At 42.1% G+C, this 20,021-nt stretch overlaps 1 protein-coding gene across 10 annotated transcripts in view; it reads right to left on the reverse strand.

Moving 5' to 3' along the window:
• Nucleotides 1–20,021, reverse strand: part of PIP5K1C (phosphatidylinositol-4-phosphate 5-kinase type 1 gamma) — a 264,928-nt gene that overhangs the window by 194,839 nt on the left and 50,068 nt on the right. For 6 of the 10 annotated variants that reach the window (XM_069767800.1, XM_069767795.1, XM_069767799.1 and 3 more), the window contains exons 2-5: nucleotides 12,693–12,721; nucleotides 6,439–6,504; nucleotides 6,232–6,362; nucleotides 4,684–4,801 (exon numbers count right to left, since the gene is read on the reverse strand). In XM_069767800.1, the coding sequence (XP_069623901.1) occupies nucleotides 4,684–4,801; nucleotides 6,232–6,362; nucleotides 6,439–6,504; nucleotides 12,693–12,721 (344 nt within the window). The remainder of the gene's footprint in view (nucleotides 1–4,683; nucleotides 4,802–6,231; nucleotides 6,363–6,438; nucleotides 6,505–12,692; nucleotides 12,722–20,021) is intronic. The other 4 variants (XM_069767796.1, XM_069767803.1, XM_069767798.1 and 1 more) reach the window with 1 other exon arrangement.

The following is a 20,021-nucleotide window of genomic DNA, read 5'->3' on the forward strand; positions in this document are numbered from 1 at the left end:
TAAATCACAGCGTTTATAGTTAATCAATAACATTTCCCACATGTCTACTTTACAGCAGCACAATTTTTGAAACATAGTTTTCTTCTGTTAGGAAGTTATAAGGGTTAAAACGTCGACCAGCGAGTTTTTTTTTTTTTTTCATTTTTCCAACAAAATTATTTTGTTTATTTTTAGGTGTTTTTTTTTTTAGGGACCACCTCACATTTGAAGCGACTTTGAGGAACCTATATGATAAAGAACCCAAAAGTGACACCATTCTAAAAACTGCACCCCTCAAGATGCTCAAAACCACATTCAAGAAGTTTATTAACCATTCAGGCACTTTACAGGAACTGAAGCAATGGAGAAGGAAAAATATGAAGATTAATTTTTTTTTTTTTTTTTTCACAAAAATTTTACTTTAGCTCCAAATTTTTTTTTTATTTTCACAAGGGTAACATGAGAAAATGGACTTTAAAATATGTTGTATAATTTTTCCTCAGTACGCAGATACCCCATATGTGGGGGAAAAGCCACTAGATGGGTGCATGGCGAGGCTTGGAAGGGAAGGAGCACAGTTTGACTTTTTGAAACCAAAAACGGACGTCATGTCGTGTTCGGAGAGCCCCTGATGTGCCTAAACAGTATAAACCCTCCATAAGTGAACCCATTTTGGAAACTAGACCCCTTAAGGAATGTATCTAGATGAATGATGAGCACCTTGAACCCACAAGTGCTTCACATATGTTGATAACAGCACCATGAAAATACAAAAAAAAACATTTTACCCATAATAATCTACTGTTAGCCCCAATTTTTATTTTCACAAGGGTAACAGGAGAAAATGGAAAATGAATTTGTTGTACATTTTTACTCAGAACACCGATAACCCCATGTGAGGGAAAACTACTATTTCGGCGCGTGGTAGGATTCGGAAGGGAAGAAGCACCATTTGACTTTTTGAATGCAAAAACGGCTGGAATCAACAGCGGATGTCATGTTGCTTTTGGAGAGCCTCTGATGTGCCTAAATAGTGTAAACCCCCCCAAGTGACCCCATTTTGGAAACTAGGCCCATAGAGACCCTTAGAGAACTTATGTCATGTGCACCTTGAACCCACATGTGCTTCACAGAAGTTTATAATGTAGAGCTGTAAAAACACAAAATTACATTTTACCCACAAAAATGCACTTTTAGCCAATTTTTTTATTTGATAAGGGCAACAGGAGAAAATAAACCCAAACATTTACTATGCAATTGCCCCTACTTACGCTGATAGCCCATATGGGAGGAAAACTACTGTTTGAGCCCACGGCAGGGCTTGGAAAGGAAGGAGTGACTTTAATATACTTGTCTGCAGGCGTTATGTCACATTTGGAGAGCCCCTGCTGTGCCTTTACAGTGAACCCCCCCCCCCCCCACAAGTGACCCCATTTTGGAAACTACAGCCCTCTAGGATTTTATCCGGGGGAATAGTGAGTGTTTTGAACCTACAAGTACAACACAGAATTTAATTTAACATTAGGTCATAATATTGAAGCTGTTTTAGCCCCAAATTTGAAATTTTCACAATGGATAATAAAATAAAATGGACCCCATAATTTGTTTCACAATTTCTCCCGAATGCGACTATACCCCACATCTGGTCAAAAACGATTGCTTGGGCACATGGCAGGGTTAGGAAAGGAAACAATGCTAATTGCCTGGGATAGATTGTGAATGCCATGTCGAGTTTGAAGAACCCCTGACATGTGCAAACAGCAGAAACTCCCCCACAAGTGACCCCATTTGGGAAACTAGACCCCTCAAGAAATTCATCTAAGGGTGTAGTGAGTATTTTAAACCCATAGGTGCCTCACAGAATCTAGGACATTGAGACGTGGAAATACAACATTTTAGTGGTAAAAATGTAATTTTTGGATTTGCTGCAATGCGGTGCTGCCCCCATGTCAGAAATTACTGTTAGGCCACCTGTCAGTGTTCCGAAGGAAGGAGCGAGATTTGGCTTTTGGAGCACTGATTTACGAGCGACATTTGCAGAGCCCTGAAGACACCAGAACAGCATAAAAACACCCAAACTGACCCCATTGTAGAAACTGCATTGCATAAATTAATCTACGGAAGCAGTGACTATTTTGTAACATCCACGCCAGGATAATTTTACAGGAGAATTGCAATTCTGCCAGTCTAGAACCCATACAGTGTAGAGCCCCCATATATTGTAGTGGCTCCATACATTGTGCCCAGATTGTGCTTCTGGCAATATGCACCCATAAATTAAGTGCCTTCTTTCCATTACAATGATCCCTAACATGTGGCCACTTACTGTGGTTTATTAACAGTGGGGGCATTTGGATTTGGGAGAATAAAATTCTCCATACTTTGAGAGGGAGCCATGTCGCTTTTCCAGAGTCTTTGTTCTAGCCGTACCCAGTGACAGATGACGGACCTGAGTGGGGGCTGGTATTGTGCGGCATAAGTTAGGGGTTTTATTGGTAACATTTTGGTGTAGATAACATTTTTTTTAATCACTTCCAGTATAAGGCTGGGATCACATTCTTGCGTTCTATGCTGAGCACTTACATCGGGGTTTCCGTGTAAATCCCACAAAAATGGGATTCAGATGAAACTCTGTTTGGCGTCTGTGGTCGCCCACACTTGGTGTGCTAAAAAGACACCTAAAATGATGGGACACTGCTGGAACACAGACCAGTCCAAAGTGGCTCCATCTATCTCATAAGTGAGTGGCTCTGTACAGAGTTCTGTCTGACTCGCGGTTTTGGGGAATTTACACGGAAACCCCAACGTAAGTGTGCAGTGGAGCGTGCAGGATAAACGTGAACAGAGCCTTATTCTGATTTTTGGGAGGTAAAATGAACAAATAGACAGCAGTACAAGAATAGTTATTTTTATTTTTGCACGGTTCACTGGGCGATGTAAGTGATAAGGAGGATTTATTCTTCGGGTCGGTGCAATTACAGGGATACCAGATTTAGGTTTTGTTTGCCATCACAGTAAAAATGCTTTTTTTTAATAAAAAGTGGGGGGTTTTGTCACCATACTGTGAGAACTGTAACGCTTATTTTTTGACGAACAGAGCTGTACCTGGGCTCTTTTTTTCCAGGATGAGCTGCAGATTTTTTGGTACCATTTAGGGTACATAATATTTTTGGATCACTTTTTATTCAGATTTTTCAGACACAGAATTAACAAAACCCAGCAATTCATTTTTTGTTTTTATTTTACTTTCACAGTGCGGTAAAAGTGATCAGACAAATTTGTTCGTCGAGTCAGCACAATTAGGGATACCAGATTTATATTTTTTCTGCTTTGCTATTTTTACAGACTAAAAAACTATTTTACAAAAATGTATTTGTTGTTGCACCATCATATTCTGAGATATGTACATGTTTTATTTTTTTGCCGAATGAGCCATATTAGGACTTGTTTTTTGCGGAAAGTTTAGCGTTTTCATGTGTGTTTTTTTTCCTTTTTACATGTTTTGACTTTTTCCACTTCTTTATCGTGAGAAATATGTAATTGTTACTTTGATCACTGGTCTCATAGACTGATGTATAGCAATGCATGAGAGCAGTGTCTCACTGACAGTAGGTAAGACCCAGCTTATTGCTGGACCTCACAGGCCACTGTACCCTGCGGTTATCACATGACCTCAGGGTACCATGGTAACCATCATCGCAGGGGTCCAATGGTTACTAAGGGAGTCATGTGACCCTCTTATAAAAACTTAAAACACAACGGTCTTGATTGACAGTGGTATTTAAGGGGTTAATAGGCCCCGGTCGGTTGCAAAACCAGTTGGGTCCTATACTGCAGGGTGTCAGCTGTCATGTACAGCTGACAACCGCAGGAATTGCCACCGCTGGGAGGCGCTATTCCCTTATTCTTGACTGCCATTTTAAAATGGCGATGAAGGAATAAGAGCCTTTAACTACTGCCTTTTTAATGCGTATTGGCAGTGGTTAAGGGTTAAAAACTTGTTTTACGTCTCAGAAAGCAACAGCTGCGATTGGCTACTCTTTTTTTTTTTCACCCCCACCCAGGAGATGTGGTATGATCAGACACAGCCATTACACAGGACACAGGAGGGGCACATTTATAAGATCTCAGCACAGGAACATTTTATTTATACACATCCATTTGTGGAAATTATTATTACAAGATCAATTAAAAGGTTTTTTTTATGGGAAAAAACGATTTAACAAAGCTCTTATCTTGACCGCTAATTTACCGGCAATGGTGGATGGCCAACTAACAGATCCAGCTGGGCATCTCCGAATTTGGAGAAGAAGGAGCCGGTTTCGTGTCACAACTGAAAGGTAGTCTTGTCTTTAGGTAATGATACCATAGTGAAGGCGGTACAGCAAGAGCTAAAGCTGGTGCTCAATGGCCACAAAAGAGTTGCCTGCTATTTATTTTGAGATTTTTACAAGTTACATTCATATAGAGAAATATTAAAGTTGCCAAGGTGATGCCACATCTTTTTTGTTTGTGTGAATTTCGGAGTAAACTTGGCCCTAAGTAAAATATTGGTTTTATTATTATTAAAAGCCGTAATAATTTAATTAGCAAACTGTGCACGTAGTTACCATAGGTTTATTTCCACATGGACAAACTCATGCGACTGTGGAACCTACAGCATTAGAAAAAATAACAGATTAATTAGGAGTCACACACACTCACCAAATAATCATCTGGTCGAATCCCAAAAAGTTCTCTAAAATATCGGAACGCCACGGGGGCATAAGTCTTAAAGCGGAAGTCTGGGTAATGATGTGCTGGAGTAAGATTACTGCCTTCACTGCAAAAGAATCAGAAAGTCAAGTTAACCCCTCAAGGTAAAGGCAATTTTGCATTAGTAGGTTAGAGACTACATTGTTGCGGCAGGATAGCTTTTACACTTTATCAAAATAGTGTTAAATTCAAACCTTTTGTTATTTTTATTTACTGCAAGGTATTTGCACATTGTTCTTATTAGTTTTTAAAGATTGCAACAATACCAAACTTGCATTTTTTAGTTTAATTAGTTTAACGCCTTACTGACCTTTGACGTGTACATACGTCAAAGGTAGTGTATTTTCTGACACACCAGCTGATTTCATCAGCTGCCATGTGCCCCAAACAGCTGTTGGTGGAATCGCAATCCACCCATGGCTGTTAACATGTTAAATGCTGCTATCAATTCCTGACAGTGGCATTTAACATGCATGCACAAGAAGCACGTCACAAACCGCACCCATCGGCGCCCATCTCACATGACCGAGTGTCGCGGATGGGTTGGCATGACAACAATGGGTCTGTATGAGACCCCTGTGGTGGTCATTGCGGATCGCCATGTGGCTGGTGCTCATAGCAGATGATCATTTTAGCTTCACATAGCAGGACTGAAGCCCTGCCATGAGTAGCACAGGTGATCGCATCTTCTAGTCTTATGAAGACTACTTAGGCAAGTGAAAACGTTAAAAAAAAAATAAGTACCGTATTTTGTTTTTTAATATTTTAAAAGTTTAAATCTCTCCCCCCATTCGCCCCATTCAAAATAAATACAAAATACACATTTTGTAGCGCCGCGTTCAGAAACGCCCAATCAAAATATAAAAACAATTCATTTGATCGGTAAATGGCGTAATGAGAAGAAAAAAAAAATCTAAACTCCAGAATGAATTTTTTTGGCTGCTGCAACCTTGCAATAACGGACGAGCAAAAGATTGTATCTACACCAAAATGGCATCAATAAAAAATGTCAGCTTGGCGCCCAATAAGTTGTAACCCCGCTCCAGACCCCCCCCAAAAAATAGAGAAACTACAGGAAAATGGTGCATTTTTTTTTTTTTTTGCAAACTTGGATTTTTTTCTCCAACGCTTCGAAACCAAACATGCATATGTTCTGTTTTATTTGTCAGTTTTAGCATTTAGTGAACATGGTAAAAAAAAAAAAATTGTGAAACTGTACTTTTTTTGCAACTTCACCACACTTTGAATTTTTTATTCTGAACTCATGAATATTGAGAACTACATGGTAGCAGGTTTGCTAGTCTTCTGGTTTTAAATCTCCTGCTGACTGAAATCGTAATTTTATCGAAACTACAGCAAGCAGCCTAGTGACATCATAGAACCAGGTTCTCTGTCTCTACAGTATATAATGTTGCTCTTGGATTAGGAGACAAATACCTTGTAATCTATTCCTTTGGGGGTCTTGTGAGAGCCATCACACACTAACATGCTCCTCACCTAGGAAAGAAGATGCTCTCCACAACGTAGAAATCTTGCATCAGGACATCCCTTTCTGGTTTGGAGCTTAGATTGCCTACAGTGTATCCAATTCCTAACTGTATGGCACCTTTCAAAGTTGTTGATGTGGTCTGTGGAAAACACATTAGTAAATTACTCCTCAGATGTAACATCAGTCTCCTTGTTCTTAGAGAAGCAATATCTAACCTTTTTATAGGTGGTTTCTCCTGATGCATCAACTCCACGGTGCCCAATTTTTTTTCCAGCACCAGGCTGCAGACGAAGCAGAGGTGAGACGCAGTCAGCTACGCATCCATTAGCATTCATTGGACATTTTTTCAGTTTGTTTCTTTTAACGCCCTGATTGCAGCTTACTTTTTATTGTAACATCATGTTCTATAAAGCCTGTCATTCATATACATGCCAATACACTTGGATTGGAACTTATCAGGGCCAGTCCATCAGGATTTGAAGCTGGAGTGTTAGGCCGGCTTCACACTTGCGAGTTTTACGGACGTAAGAGCGCAGAAACTACGTCCGTAAAACTCGCAAAAAATACGGCACAATTATTCTCTATGCCTCTGCTCCTATCTGCCGTATTTTACTGATCAGTATTATACGGCTTTCTACGGCCGTACAAAATCGCAGCATGCTGCGTTTGTCACCGTACTGCGCAAGAAATACGCCAATGAAAGTCTATGGAAGCGTGAAAAATACGGATTACACACGGACAAGCAGTGTGACTTGCGAGAAATACGCAGCGCTGTTAGAGAGAAAAGCCGGCAATTCAGTGCGGTGTACAGTAAAATCACACTGACAGCTTACAGTAGAATAGGTAGAATAAATGTGTACACATAGAATAGGTATATATATATATATATATATATATATATATATATATATATATATATATATATATATATATATATATATATATATATGTCAGTGAGACACATATATGTATATATATTAATATTTTTTCCAGCGCTATACAGCTTGAAAGCCGGTAATTCAATTACCGGCTTTTTCCTTCTCCTTCCTAAAACCCGACATGATTTGAGACATGGTTTACATACAGTAAACCATGTCTTCTCTCCATTTTTTTTGCAGATTCCACACTACTAATGTCAGTAGAGTGTATCTGCAAAATTTGGCCGTTCTAGCTCTTAAAATAAAGGGTTAAATGGCGGAAAAATTGGCGTGGGCTCCCGCGCAATTTTCTCCGCCAGAGTAGTAAAGCCAGTGACTGAGGGCAGATATTAATAGCCTGGAGAGGGTCCACGGTTATTGGCCCCTCCCTGGCTAAAAACATCTGCCCCCAGCCACCCCAGAAAAGGCACATCTGGAAGATGCGCCTATTCTGGCACTTAGCCACTCTCTTCCCATTCCCGTGTAGCGGTGGGATATGGGGTAATGAAGGGAGCCTGGGAGCTTTGCTAATGCCTGGGAGCTTTCTAGGTAATTTCCCACGATCTATGAACATCCAGCAGAGGGCGCCTCACCGCAAATGAAGCTAAATATAGCTCATTGATCTATATTTAGACTCATTCCCCGGGGTTTTGCAGCGAGGAGTAGCATTGCATTAGCAAAGCTCCTTGCTGCAAAATGTTTTAACCCCTTCAGAAGGATTTACATCGTTGGACGTTACAGATCTGCGGAGGGTAAGTATATTGTTGGTTTATTATGTTATTTCTTTCACAGAACGAGGGTCTTCAGTGACTGGATTGGGCGTAGAATAAAATACTCAAACAACCATTGTTTTTATTTCATTAAAATAATTTTAAATAATGTGTTTGTGTTTTATTTAACCCTTTACTACAATTGGATTAATAATGGATAGGTGTCATAATTGACGCCTCTCCATTATTAATTAGGCTTAATGTCACCTTACAATAGCAAGGTGGCATTAACCCTTCATTACCCCATATCCCACCGCTACACGGGAACGGGAAGAGAGTGGCCAAGTGCCAGAATAGGCGCATCTTCCAGATGTGCCTTTTCTGGGGTGGCTGGGGGCAGATGTTTTTAGCCAGGGGGGGGCCAATAACCGTGGACCCTCTCCAGGCTATTAATATCTGCCCTCAGTCACTGGCTTTACTACTCTGGCGGAGAAAATTGCGCGGGAGCCCACGCCAATTTTTTCCGCCATTTAACCCTTTATTTTAAGAGCTAGAACGGCCAAATTTTGCAGATACACTCTACTGACATTAGTAGTGTGGAATCTGCAAAAAAAATGGAGAGAAGACATGGTTTACTGTATGTAAACCATGTCTCAAATCATGTCGGGTTTTAGGAAGGAGAAGGAAAAAGCCGGTAATTGAATTACCGGCTTTCAAGCTGTATAGCGCTGGAAAAAATATTAATATATATACATATATGTGTCTACTGACATATATATATATATATATATATATATATATATATATAGACAGTATATATATATATTTTTTTTTCTTTTTGGGACACATGGATCACTTCTATAGCGGTATGTTGGTTTTGCAAGCCTGCGAGAAAACCACGCAGTACGGATGCCATACGGATTACATACGGAGGATGCCATGCGCAAAAAACGCTGACACACCCTGCCTACGGAGAAGCTACGGACCACTATTTTCGGGACATTTCAGCGTATTACGGCCGTAATATACGGACCGTATTTTCATACGCTGAGTGTGAAGCCGGCCTTACTCTGTAGGCCTCAAGAGTCAGGTCTTTTACGTTTTTGTATGTCAAAGTGACTGACACCTTTAACAAAGGCACCCATCGCGGTCAGTAAAAGTGGCGTACAGCCGCAGCGTCCAGATGTTACAGCATATTGGAGGGGATTTTATTAAATCCCATCTTCATTATGCGTGCAGGGACGCCTCCAGCTTCCGTACGTATACGCACATGCGTCGCGTCTTTCTAGACCGCAGCATGTCAATTTATCTTGTGGAGACAGAGATAGACAGAGAAATATCACTGTACAATGAATAGAATACAGTGATTCCACATGGTTCAATGAACACATGTGGAATCACCGCGTGTACAATAGCCGGCAGCGCATTGGACGGAGCGGACATGTGCTGCATCCAAAGTACTGCCGTATCCTGAAGGTGGAAACATACCCTTAGATGGTATAAGAAAGCAGCAAATTTGGTGCACAGCTAAAAAGTGTACCCTTTCTGTATACTTAGGTTAGAGCTACAGTGTAGCCACAGCCACGTACCGTAATATTCAGAATATACCACTTACATACCGGGCAAGAGTTGCAGAGCTGTACACAGTAGCACCCACAGGCTTAACTGCTTCTCATTGGGAACCCCTTCATCACCTGACCGCAGGGACTCACGCCAACCAGGAGATCGGAGAAATTATATCTCCATTAGAATGGACTGACGGGCCAGATGTATTCTCTATGGGATTCCCAGAAAAAGCTTGGTAGCCCAACAGGGCATCTGACCTGCCGCTCCTTTCTGACGAAGTTAACGACTACTACAGTAACTTAATATGGTCTAGAAATCCTGATAATCCAACATGCAACTATGAGTCCCATCACAGAGATTGCCTTATATGCCACATAGCAATTCTACAGTGAAGTACTGCAATTCCTGTACTTGTGTGTGCCTTGTTTTACTCATGTTTACTGCACTTGTCTAAATTTGCCCCGTTCACATGTAAAGCGCCGTGGAATAAATGGCGCTATAAAAATGTATAATAATAATAAAATAATAATAATTAAGTACCTGATGCAAGTGGCAATATTAAAGGGGATGTGTCAGCAGGCTTTACTACTCATCTGAGAGCAGTGTAATGCAGGCAAAGAAGTCAAATCCGTCCATGTATCACTTAGATTACTGGGTGCAGCAGTTCTCACAATCAGAACTTTAACCCCTTCATGACCTTGGGATTTTTCGTTTTTCCGTGTTCGTTTTTCGCTCCCCTCCTTCCCAGAGCCATAACTTTTTTATTTTTCCGTCAATTTGGCCATGTGAGGGCTTATTTTTTTGCGGGACGAGTTGTACTTTTGAACGACATCATTGGTTTTAGCATGTCGTGTACTAGAAAACGAGAAAAAAATTCCAAGTGCGGTGAAATTGCAAAAAAAGTGCAATCCCACATTGGTTTTTTGTTTGGCTTTTTTGCTAGGTTCACTAAATGCTAAAACTGACCTGCCACTGATTCTCCAGGTCAGTACGAGTTCATAGACACCTAACATGACTAGGTTATTTTTTATCTAAGTGGTGAAAGAAAATTCCAAACTTTGCTTAAAAAAAAAAAAAAAAAAAAATTGCGCCATTTTCCGATACTCGTAGCGTCTCCAGTTTTCGTGATCTGGGGTCGGTTGAGGGCTTATTTTTTGCGTGCCGAGCTGGCATTTTTAATGATAGCATTTTGGTGCAGATACGTTCTTTTGATCGCCGTTATTGCATTTTAATGCAATGTTGCGGCGACCTAAAAAACGTAATTCTGGCGTTTCGAATTTTTTTCTCGTTACGCCGTTTAGTGATCAGGTTAATGCTTTTTTTTATTGATAGATCGGGCGATTCTGAGCGCGGCGATACCAAATATGTGTAGATTTGATTTTTTTTTTTATTGATTTATTTTGATTGGGGCGAAAGGGGGGTGATTTAATCTTTTATATTTTTTTTATTTTTTTCACATTTTTTTTAACTTTTTTTTAACTTTTGCCATGCTTCAATAGTCTCCATGGGAGGCTAGAAGCAGGCACAGCACGATCGCCTCTGCTACATAGCAGCGATCTGCTGATCGCTGCTATGTAGCAGAAATGGAGGTGTGCTGTGAGTGCCGACCACAGGGTGGCGCTCACAGCCACCGGCGATCAGTAACCATAGAGGTCTCTAGGACCTCTATGGTTACCATCCTGACGCATCGCCGACCCCCGATCATGTGACGGGGGTCGGCGATGACGTCATTTCCAGCCGCCCGGCCGGAAGCGGTAGTTAAATGCCGCTGTCTGCATTTGACAGCGGCATTTAACTAGTTAATAGGTGCGGGCAGATCGCGATTCTGCCCGCGCCTATTACGGGCACATGTCAGCTGTTCCAAACAGCTGACATGTCCCGGCTTTGGTGCGGGCTCACCGCGGAGCCCTGCATCAAAGCAGGGGAGCTGACCTCGGACGTACTATCCCGTCCGAGGTCAGAAAGGGGTTAATATTCAGAAGGAAGCAGAGCTGAGAAAGCTGCCCCCGCCCCACCAGGGTCCCCATGTACAAAGTCCATAGACCGTGAGCTGCTTATCACAGGAGGGGGAGTTGCTGGACTAGCGTAGTCCGGCAATGTTAATCTTTGTGATAAATATGTCACAGTTCATGCACTTTGACAAATGGCACATCCCTGAATTCCCTGTTTCAGCTTCTATCTCCTGCTATCTTCAGATTACATAGCAAAAACCTGCTGACAGATTTCCTTTAATACACACGTATAATTAAGGAACAGGCAAGTGTATATTTACAGGTATAGGTGTGCAATATTAAATATATCTGGCTCAGTGACAACGCCTGATTATTGGATTAAAGGGAACCTGTCACCCCGTTTTTGAAAGATGAGATATAAATAGTGTGAAATAGGGGCAGAGCTGGGCTTTACATTAGTGTCCTTTTGGTGCCTTTATTCCCCCGGGATGCTGCTGAAATACCTTTGTGAAGTGTCCGTTTTGTCCTGTCAGTCAAGTTGGTCAGGTCGAATGGGCGTTGTAAAATAGCGGTTCCTCCCCCTGATTCTCGGCTTGTCTTTCGTAAACGCGATCTGTGAATAGCACAGATCGCGCTTTTTCTTAGCGCCTGCGCAGTGAATTTGCCTCCGGCGCCTGCGCATTATGTTTTGCCCATCTGTGGGCAAAGCATAATTGACATCATTGCGCATGCGCGGGCCTTCACTTTAGCCGGGGTGCCCCGGAAGTTGTCATATCGGCAAAGTGTTATTCTGGATGCCGTATCTCATCCCACACTGCGAGCGTAAGGCAGGCGAGCGATCTTGGCACAAAACTTACGCTCGCAGTGTGGGATGAGATACGGCATCCAGAATAACACTTTGCCGATATGACAACTTCCGGGGCACCCCGGCTAAAGTGAAGGCCCGCGCATGCGCAATGATGTCAATTATGCTTTGCCCACAGATTGCCGGAGGCAAATTCACTGCGCAAGCGCTAAACATAACGCCAACGGCGGAACTAAACTTCGCAGGGAATTGCATGAGGTGGGGGAGGAACCGCTATTTTACAACGCCCATTCGACCAGACCAACTTGACTGACAGGACAAAACGGACACTTCACAAAGGTATTTCAGCAGCATCCCGGGGGAATAAAGGCACCAAAAGGACACTAATGTAAAGCCCAGCTCTGCCCCTATTTCACACTATTTATATCTCATCTTTCAAAAACGGGGTGACAGGTTCCCTTTAAGTATATAAGGCTATTGCAGAATTTTCATTGTCCCAAAGTACAACATGATTCTTACCTCAGAAGCTGCTCTCTTTCCAATTGCATCTATTAATAAAAGAAATAGGTATATTTAATAATGTGGAAAGATGATAATTACTTAGCAGTAATTGGATTTTCCTGGACCATGACAGCACCATACAGAGAGAGGATCTGCCCCAGGAACAGGAAACTACAGAGCAAATGGCGTAACCTCTTCATAGGCCTCAGTGTGTTTAAAGAGTAGAAGAGGTAGCCGCACACTTAAAGACCTGAAAATGCCAATCCCACCACCAGAAAACCAGAAGGAATGGAATCAACGCGGTGCTGTCATGGCTCAGGAGAATAAAATTACTGGTTAGTAATTAGCTTTTCCTTACACCATGACAGCACCGTACAGAGAGATTAAAGCTGAAAATAATCCCTATGGAAGGCCACCGCTGAAAAGACTTTCCTCCTGAGAGGACAGAGTATAATGAAGCATAAGCTTTGTCTATACAAGGAGAAACGTTACCCCTTAGACCCCAGTCCAGAGCCTCTCACCTAGCCAAATCAGTTCTCATGCTTCTCACTGACGAGGGCCAACAGCCCGAAACACCGTGTCTGCGAATTGAGATACTGATTTGGCTTTTATCCTAAGTCATATTGCACGACTCGTTAAAGGGTTGATTGTGACTTGTAGGATCGCTACTTCCAACAGGTGGCGCTATAGAGTTTATGTCCTCTTTTTCTCAGAAGAGGCAATTTGCATATTGGTAGACAGCAGAATTCATTGTCTGATTAGTGTAGTTTTCTGCTGTTTCTTCTCCATATGGTCAGACCAAAATATAAGATAAGCAGCACTGCACCCCCATTACTATAATCTCCACCACACAATAATTATTCAGTCCCTGTGACCTTCCCCAATTACCGTAACTTTAAGGCTATGTGAACACGTTTTTGGTGAAAAGAATATACAAGGTTTTACAGTACAAGGAAAGTGAATGAGAGCCTTGAAGTCTCATGGACACATTACTTATTTTTACCTTGCAGATTAAACTCTGAATAATATCAATTCTTGCAGTGCTTTTCACTCATACTAATGAGTGGGGAAATATGCAACACAAGCATGGCAAAAAATGCATTTTACGCAGCGTTCTTCCTGCCAACATATTAGAATATGCAGCAATTTTCTCCTGCAAATCCTGAACGTGTGCACATAGCCTTAGTCCCTGTCCTGTGTTCCCCCCATTTATAATAAATACTTGACAGAATCATAATGAATTTGGAGGTGGGAGCTGCCATTATCAGGTAAATTCACAAATTATACACATAAAATCACTGTTTATCAATATCAATAGAAATAAAGGGAAAGAAAAACAAAAAATCCCACGTCAGAGATAAGGCTGGTTTCTCATTTGCGGTTGTGTTCACAGCGTTTCTGAAGCATACATCCGCATGTGTCTTGATTACCTATCTTTAACCCCTTCATGACCTTGGGATTTTTCGTTTTTCCGTGTTTGTATTTCACTCCTCTCCTTCCCAGAGCCATAACTTTTTTATTTTTCCGTCAATTTGGCCATCTGAGGGCTTATTTTTGGCGGGACGAGTTGTACTTTTGAACGACATCATTGGTTTTAGCATGTCGTGTACTAGAAAACGGGAAAAAAATTCCAAGTGCGGTGAAATTGCAAAAAAAGTGCAATCCCATATTGGTTTTTTGTTTGGCTTTTTTGCTAGGTTCGCTAAATGCTAAAACTGACCAGACATTATGATTCTCCAGGTCAGTACGAGTTCATAGACACCTAACATGACTAGGTTATTTTTTTATCTAAGTGGTGAAAAACCTTCCAAACTTTGCTAAAAAAAAAAAAAAAAAATGCGCCACTTTCCGATACTCGTAGCGTCTCCATTTTTCGTGATCTGGGTTCGGTTGAGGGCTTATTTTTTGCGTGCCGAGATGACATTTTTATTGATAGCATTTTGGTGCAGATACGTTCTTTTGATCGCCCGTTATTGCATTTTAATGCAATGTCGCGGCGACCTAAAAAACGTAATTCTGGCGTTTCGAATTTTTTTCTCGCTATGCCGTTTAGCGATCAGGTTAATGCTTTTTTTTTAATTGATAGATCGGGCGATTCTGAGCGCGGCGATACCAAATATGTGTAGATTTGATTTTTTTTTTTTTATTGATTTGTTTTGATTGGGGCGAAAGGGGGGTGATTTAAACTTTTATATTTTCTTATTTTTTTCACATTTTTTTAAACTTTTTTTTTTACTTTTGCCATGCTTCAATAGCCTCCATGGGAGGCTAGAAGCAGGCACAGCACGATCGGCTCTGCTACATAGCAGCGATCATCAGATCGCTGCTATGTAACAGAATTGCAGGTGTGCTGTGAGCGCCGACCACAGGGTGGCGCTCACAGCCACCGGTCATCAGTAACCATAGAGGTCTCTAGGACCTCTATGGTTACCATCCTGACGCATCGTCGACCCCCGATCATGTGACGGGGGTCGGCAATGACGTCATTGCGGTAGTTAAATGCCGCTGCCTGCGTTTGACAGCGGCATTTAACTAGTTAATAGGTGCGGGCAGATCGCGATTCTGTCCGCGCCTATTACGGGCACATGTCAGCTGTTCAAAACAGCTGACATGTCCCGGCTTTGATGCGGGCTCACCGCGGAGCCCTGCATCAAAGCGGGGCTTCTGACCTTGGACGTACTATCCCGTCCGAGGTCAGAAAGGGGTTAACATTGTAGACGCAGGTTCATGCGTTTGCATGCGTTCGCGATAGAAGCTTACGCTTGTGTTTTTTTTGCGATGTGTGGCAAGTCGTGGAGAACGCACCATGTTGGAATTTTTGAAACGGCAAATTTCCATCAAATATGAGCAGGCATGTGCACGAGTGCATTAAAAAAAATGGATTACGGTCTATGGGAACGCATGCATACACATGCGTTCGATGCGCTTGCGTACTTTGGACTGCGCATGTCCAGAAACTGATTTAGACATGCTCACTGAGACACGTCCTCCTGGAAATATCAAACGCATGCAAACAAACACGTTTTTTTGCAGTCATGCATAATCTGATGTGGATAAAAAATGCTGCGTTGTTATGCGTTTTTGCATGCGGTTGCGACGATACACTGCGGACATAACCGCAAATGTGAAAGCAGCCTAACATGACCAGTAGCCAGGCTTTTAATAAGGATGGGAGGGTATTGCTCCTGATCTGTACCCTACCCTGATCCCTGCCCGTCAGCAGAGGTTGGCACCCTCGCTCCAAAACAGTTCTCCCTGAGGGGCCCTAGGAGGCCCTACAGGTATGATCAGTTGATGAAGATTTTGCTGAATCAATTGTCAAGAGATCCAGAACACCCAAACTAGCCAATGATCATATGCAATCAGTGTTTTTCTCATATAGAGAGTACCTGTAGTGTATACATCATGACCATCCTAACGTGAAAAGCAACTAAGTCATGCAGCAAGCAACAGGTGGCAATATAGAATGAAATATGCACCCACTATTGCCCCTGACCATATAGGGTTAATATATTGAGAAATACCAAAATGATGTGCAGAAAAAACATATGACAAAATGTGCCAAGTATGGGTATGCTGCTGGATGAAGGTCGCATTCTTCGTTGCCACTGGGCATAGGCTTCATTTACAATAGAGCATTAGACTCAGAAGCATGCACAAGTCACTTTATCACCAAGGCCATCATTTCTGATAGAAGCCAAGTGATCTTAATCCTAACTTGAGGATTTTGATAACCTGCATTAGTATGTACTCCTGATGAGCCTATTGTGAGGGGAAATGTGCTGCTTTCTGCATACTTTGCACATATTTTTCATATGCTTTTTCTGCACATCATTTTGGCATCTCTCGATATATTGACAGATATTGTGATGTACCGATCCTTCTTCCTCCCAACTCAGCGATTGGCGTTGACACCAAAAAGTTCTATTTTAGTATCATCTGACCACATGGCCTTCTACCATGCCTCCTCTGAATCATCCAGATGGTCATTGGTGAACTTCAAAAGGGCCTAGACCTGTGCTGGCGTGATCAGGAGAACCTTGTGTGCCCTGAAGGATTTTAATCCATGATGGCGTAGTGTGTTACTAACAGTAATGTTTGAGACAGTGGTCCAGCTCTCTTCAGGTCAATGACCAGGTAGCGTGTAGTTCTGGGCTGACTCCTGACCTTTCTCAAAATTACCCTTACTCCACGTTGCAAGATCTTGCATGAAGCCCCAGACCGAGGAGGATTGACAGTCATCTTGTGTTATTTCAATTTTCTAATAATTGTGCCAAGAGTTGCCTTCTCACCAAGCTGCTTGGCTATTGTCCTGTAGCCCATTTCAGCCTTGTGCAGGTCTACAATTTTGTCCCTGGCGTCTTTAGACAGCTTTTTGGTCTTGGCCATGGTGGAGAGGTTAGAGTGTGATTGTGTGGACAGGTGTCCATTATAGAGGTAACCAGTTCTAACAGGTGCAATTAATACAGGAGTGCATAGTAGGAGGTCTTCTTAACCCCTTTATGACGGAAGGGTTTTTTGGTTTTGCGTTTTTGTTTTTTTGCCCCCCTTCTTCCCAGAGCCAAACTTTTTTTTATTTTTCCGTCAATACGGCCACGTGAGGGATTATTTTTTTGTGAAACACCTTTGGTTTTAACATAGTGTCCTGGAAGACGAGAAAAAATTAAAATTGCGATGAAACTGCAAAAAAGTGAAATCCTACACTTGTTTTTTGTTTGGCTTTTTTACTAGGTTCACTAAATGCTAAAACTGACCTGCCAATATGATTCTCCAGGTCATTACGAGTTCATAGACACCAAACATATCTAGTTTTTTTTTTAATCTAAGTGGTGAAAAAATTCCAAATTGTTTAAAAAAAAAAAATATTGCGCCATTTTCCGATACACGTAGCGTCTCCATTTTTTGGACATCTCGGTTTGGGCGAGGGCTTATTTTTTGCGTGCCAAGCTGACATTTTTAATGATACATATTGGTGCAGATACAATCTTTTTATTGTCCGTTATTGCTTTTTAATGTATTGTTGCGGCAACCAAAAAAAACTTAATTCTGGTGTTTTGACTTTTTTTCTCGCTATATCGTTTAGCGATCAGGTTAATCCTTTTTTTTTATTGATAGATATTTTTTGGATTATAAGATGCACTTTTATGATCCCCAAAATTATTGGGAAAATGGGAGTGTGTCTTATAACCCGAATACGGTTCTTACTGAGGGGTCAATGCTGCAGGCCCAGAGCTGGGGGTGTTGTAGTGGTAGTGGTCTAATAGATGCACCTTTTCTGGTCAGCTGCGGGTTGCTATTTTTAAGAAATGGGGGTGGACCATAAGTAATTAAAAATAAGGCATGGGAACCCCTCTATTCTTGATAACCAACCTTGCGGAAGCTGACGGTTGCAACCCCCAGCTGTGAGTTTTGCCTGGCTGGTTATAGAAAATAGGTGGGAACCCACTCTGGATTTTTCATTCATTTAGTTATATCGCAGGCGGCGGGTGAGGACTCACCTGCTTGTACGGTCACGGTTTTTAACTGCAGCAGGTGTAGGTTGATGGGAGTAATAGTCCAAAAAGCCCCCACCTGCTGTCATTGTTCTGACTTCAATATATCTCATTCTACAGCGCTTACTGTAGCGCTTGTTCCCCGGTGCCAATGCGTCACACGGATGACATCCATGTGTGTTCTTCATGTGCACAAGTGCGGGACCTTTTTGCCGCCCGTGCTGACGGCAAAAAAAAGACATATCTACATTTGGGGTAAAGGGACATGCGGTCCGTGGAAACACACTGACATGTGCACAGACCCATTCATTTTAATGGGTCTCTGTGTGTGAGTGTCTCTGGTACGTGTGAAAACGGTCACCACACGTACTGGAGACATAGGTGTGTGAAACCGGCCTAAAGCTGAGGAGGGAGAGAAGGGCGATTCTCCTCCTCCTCTGCAGGGATGGATAGTGACTGGTGAAGGGAACTGGTGCTGAGCTGCCTCCACCAATCACATATCTGTCCCTGCACACTAATGTTGCAACTATGGTACTCACAAGTCCGAGATCCTTTTAGGAAAGGTGAGCAAACAACCCCCATCATCCATCAGAATATACTGTATCAATGGGTATATGCTGAAGGATGATGGGGTTCTAGCCATATTTAGTGTAAGTATACCCTGCAATGTAGTGTCCAAAGTGTTTATTGCAAATGTGACTACCACCTCCCTCATCTTTCCGAATACATCCATGTATACAGTAAGTGGGTGTATTCCTGACTATGAGGGGGTGGTAGTCACAATATGCGTTACTGCAGACACTGTACTGTAATTCACAGATCCCCTATAACAGAGTTATTGCACACTATTTGGCTCAAAATATTTTTTTTCTTATTTTTCTCTGTAAAATCTAAGTGCGTCTTATAAAGCGAAAACTATGGTATGTGTATGTTTTTGGGGTTTTTTTATTCTAAATGGGGGCGATTTAAACTTTTAGATTTTATATTTTTAAAAACTTTTTTTTTTTCATTTTTGACATGCTTCAATAGAGACTAGAAGCTGCCATAAACCGATCAGCTCTGCAACATACAGGTGATGATCAGATCGCCTGCATGTAGCAGAATACCTCACTTGCTATGAGCGCAGACCACCGGGCGGCGCTCATAGCAATCCAGCAGTGACAACCATAGAGGTCTTCAGAAGACCTCTGGTTGTCATGCCAACCCATCGGTGACCCGCGATCAACTGTCGGGGGTCACCGATCGGCAGATTTCCGGCATAATTGCCGGAAATACATGTTAAATGCTGCGGTTATCGTTTGACGGCATTTAACGGGTTAACATCCGCGGGAGGATGGGGTGGGGGAATATGTAATATGCAAGCCAAGGACCTTTAGATGGATAATTGATCTCAAGTGGCTTCTGGACTAGGAGGAGATTGCTTCACAATCCCCACCAGATTCCTGCTTCTGGTCTCTGACCAGAACCTGTTTTTCTAATGAAACTAGTACTTCTTCCATTAATATAATCTGGTTTCTGCGAGGAGTGAAAGGCAAAACTAGTCCAAGACCCTGACCAACCGCGTCTACCACCCATCGGCTGGCCAGCAAGGAAGCCCATTGTCTTGGAAAGAATTTCAGCCTTCACCCTACCCGGGGCCTGACTTCATGACTGCTTTGGCTTACCCCCTCTTTTCTGTGTTGGGTGGCTAAACAGGAATCCCTTGTTAAGAGTCCTGCTTTAATCATGGCTTCCATAGCCAATATCTTCACTTTGATTCCTACTGTCAAAAGGACGTTTTTTTGTCCAAGATTAGAATAAAGCTTCATTTTACCAAGGTAATCTGCAAACTGGTTGTCAAAGCACCCTACAGCCT

The sequence above is a fragment of the Ranitomeya imitator genome, chromosome 1 (assembly GCF_032444005.1).
Source record: "Ranitomeya imitator isolate aRanImi1 chromosome 1, aRanImi1.pri, whole genome shotgun sequence".
In the NCBI taxonomy this organism is placed as follows: domain Eukaryota; kingdom Metazoa; phylum Chordata; class Amphibia; order Anura; family Dendrobatidae; genus Ranitomeya; species Ranitomeya imitator.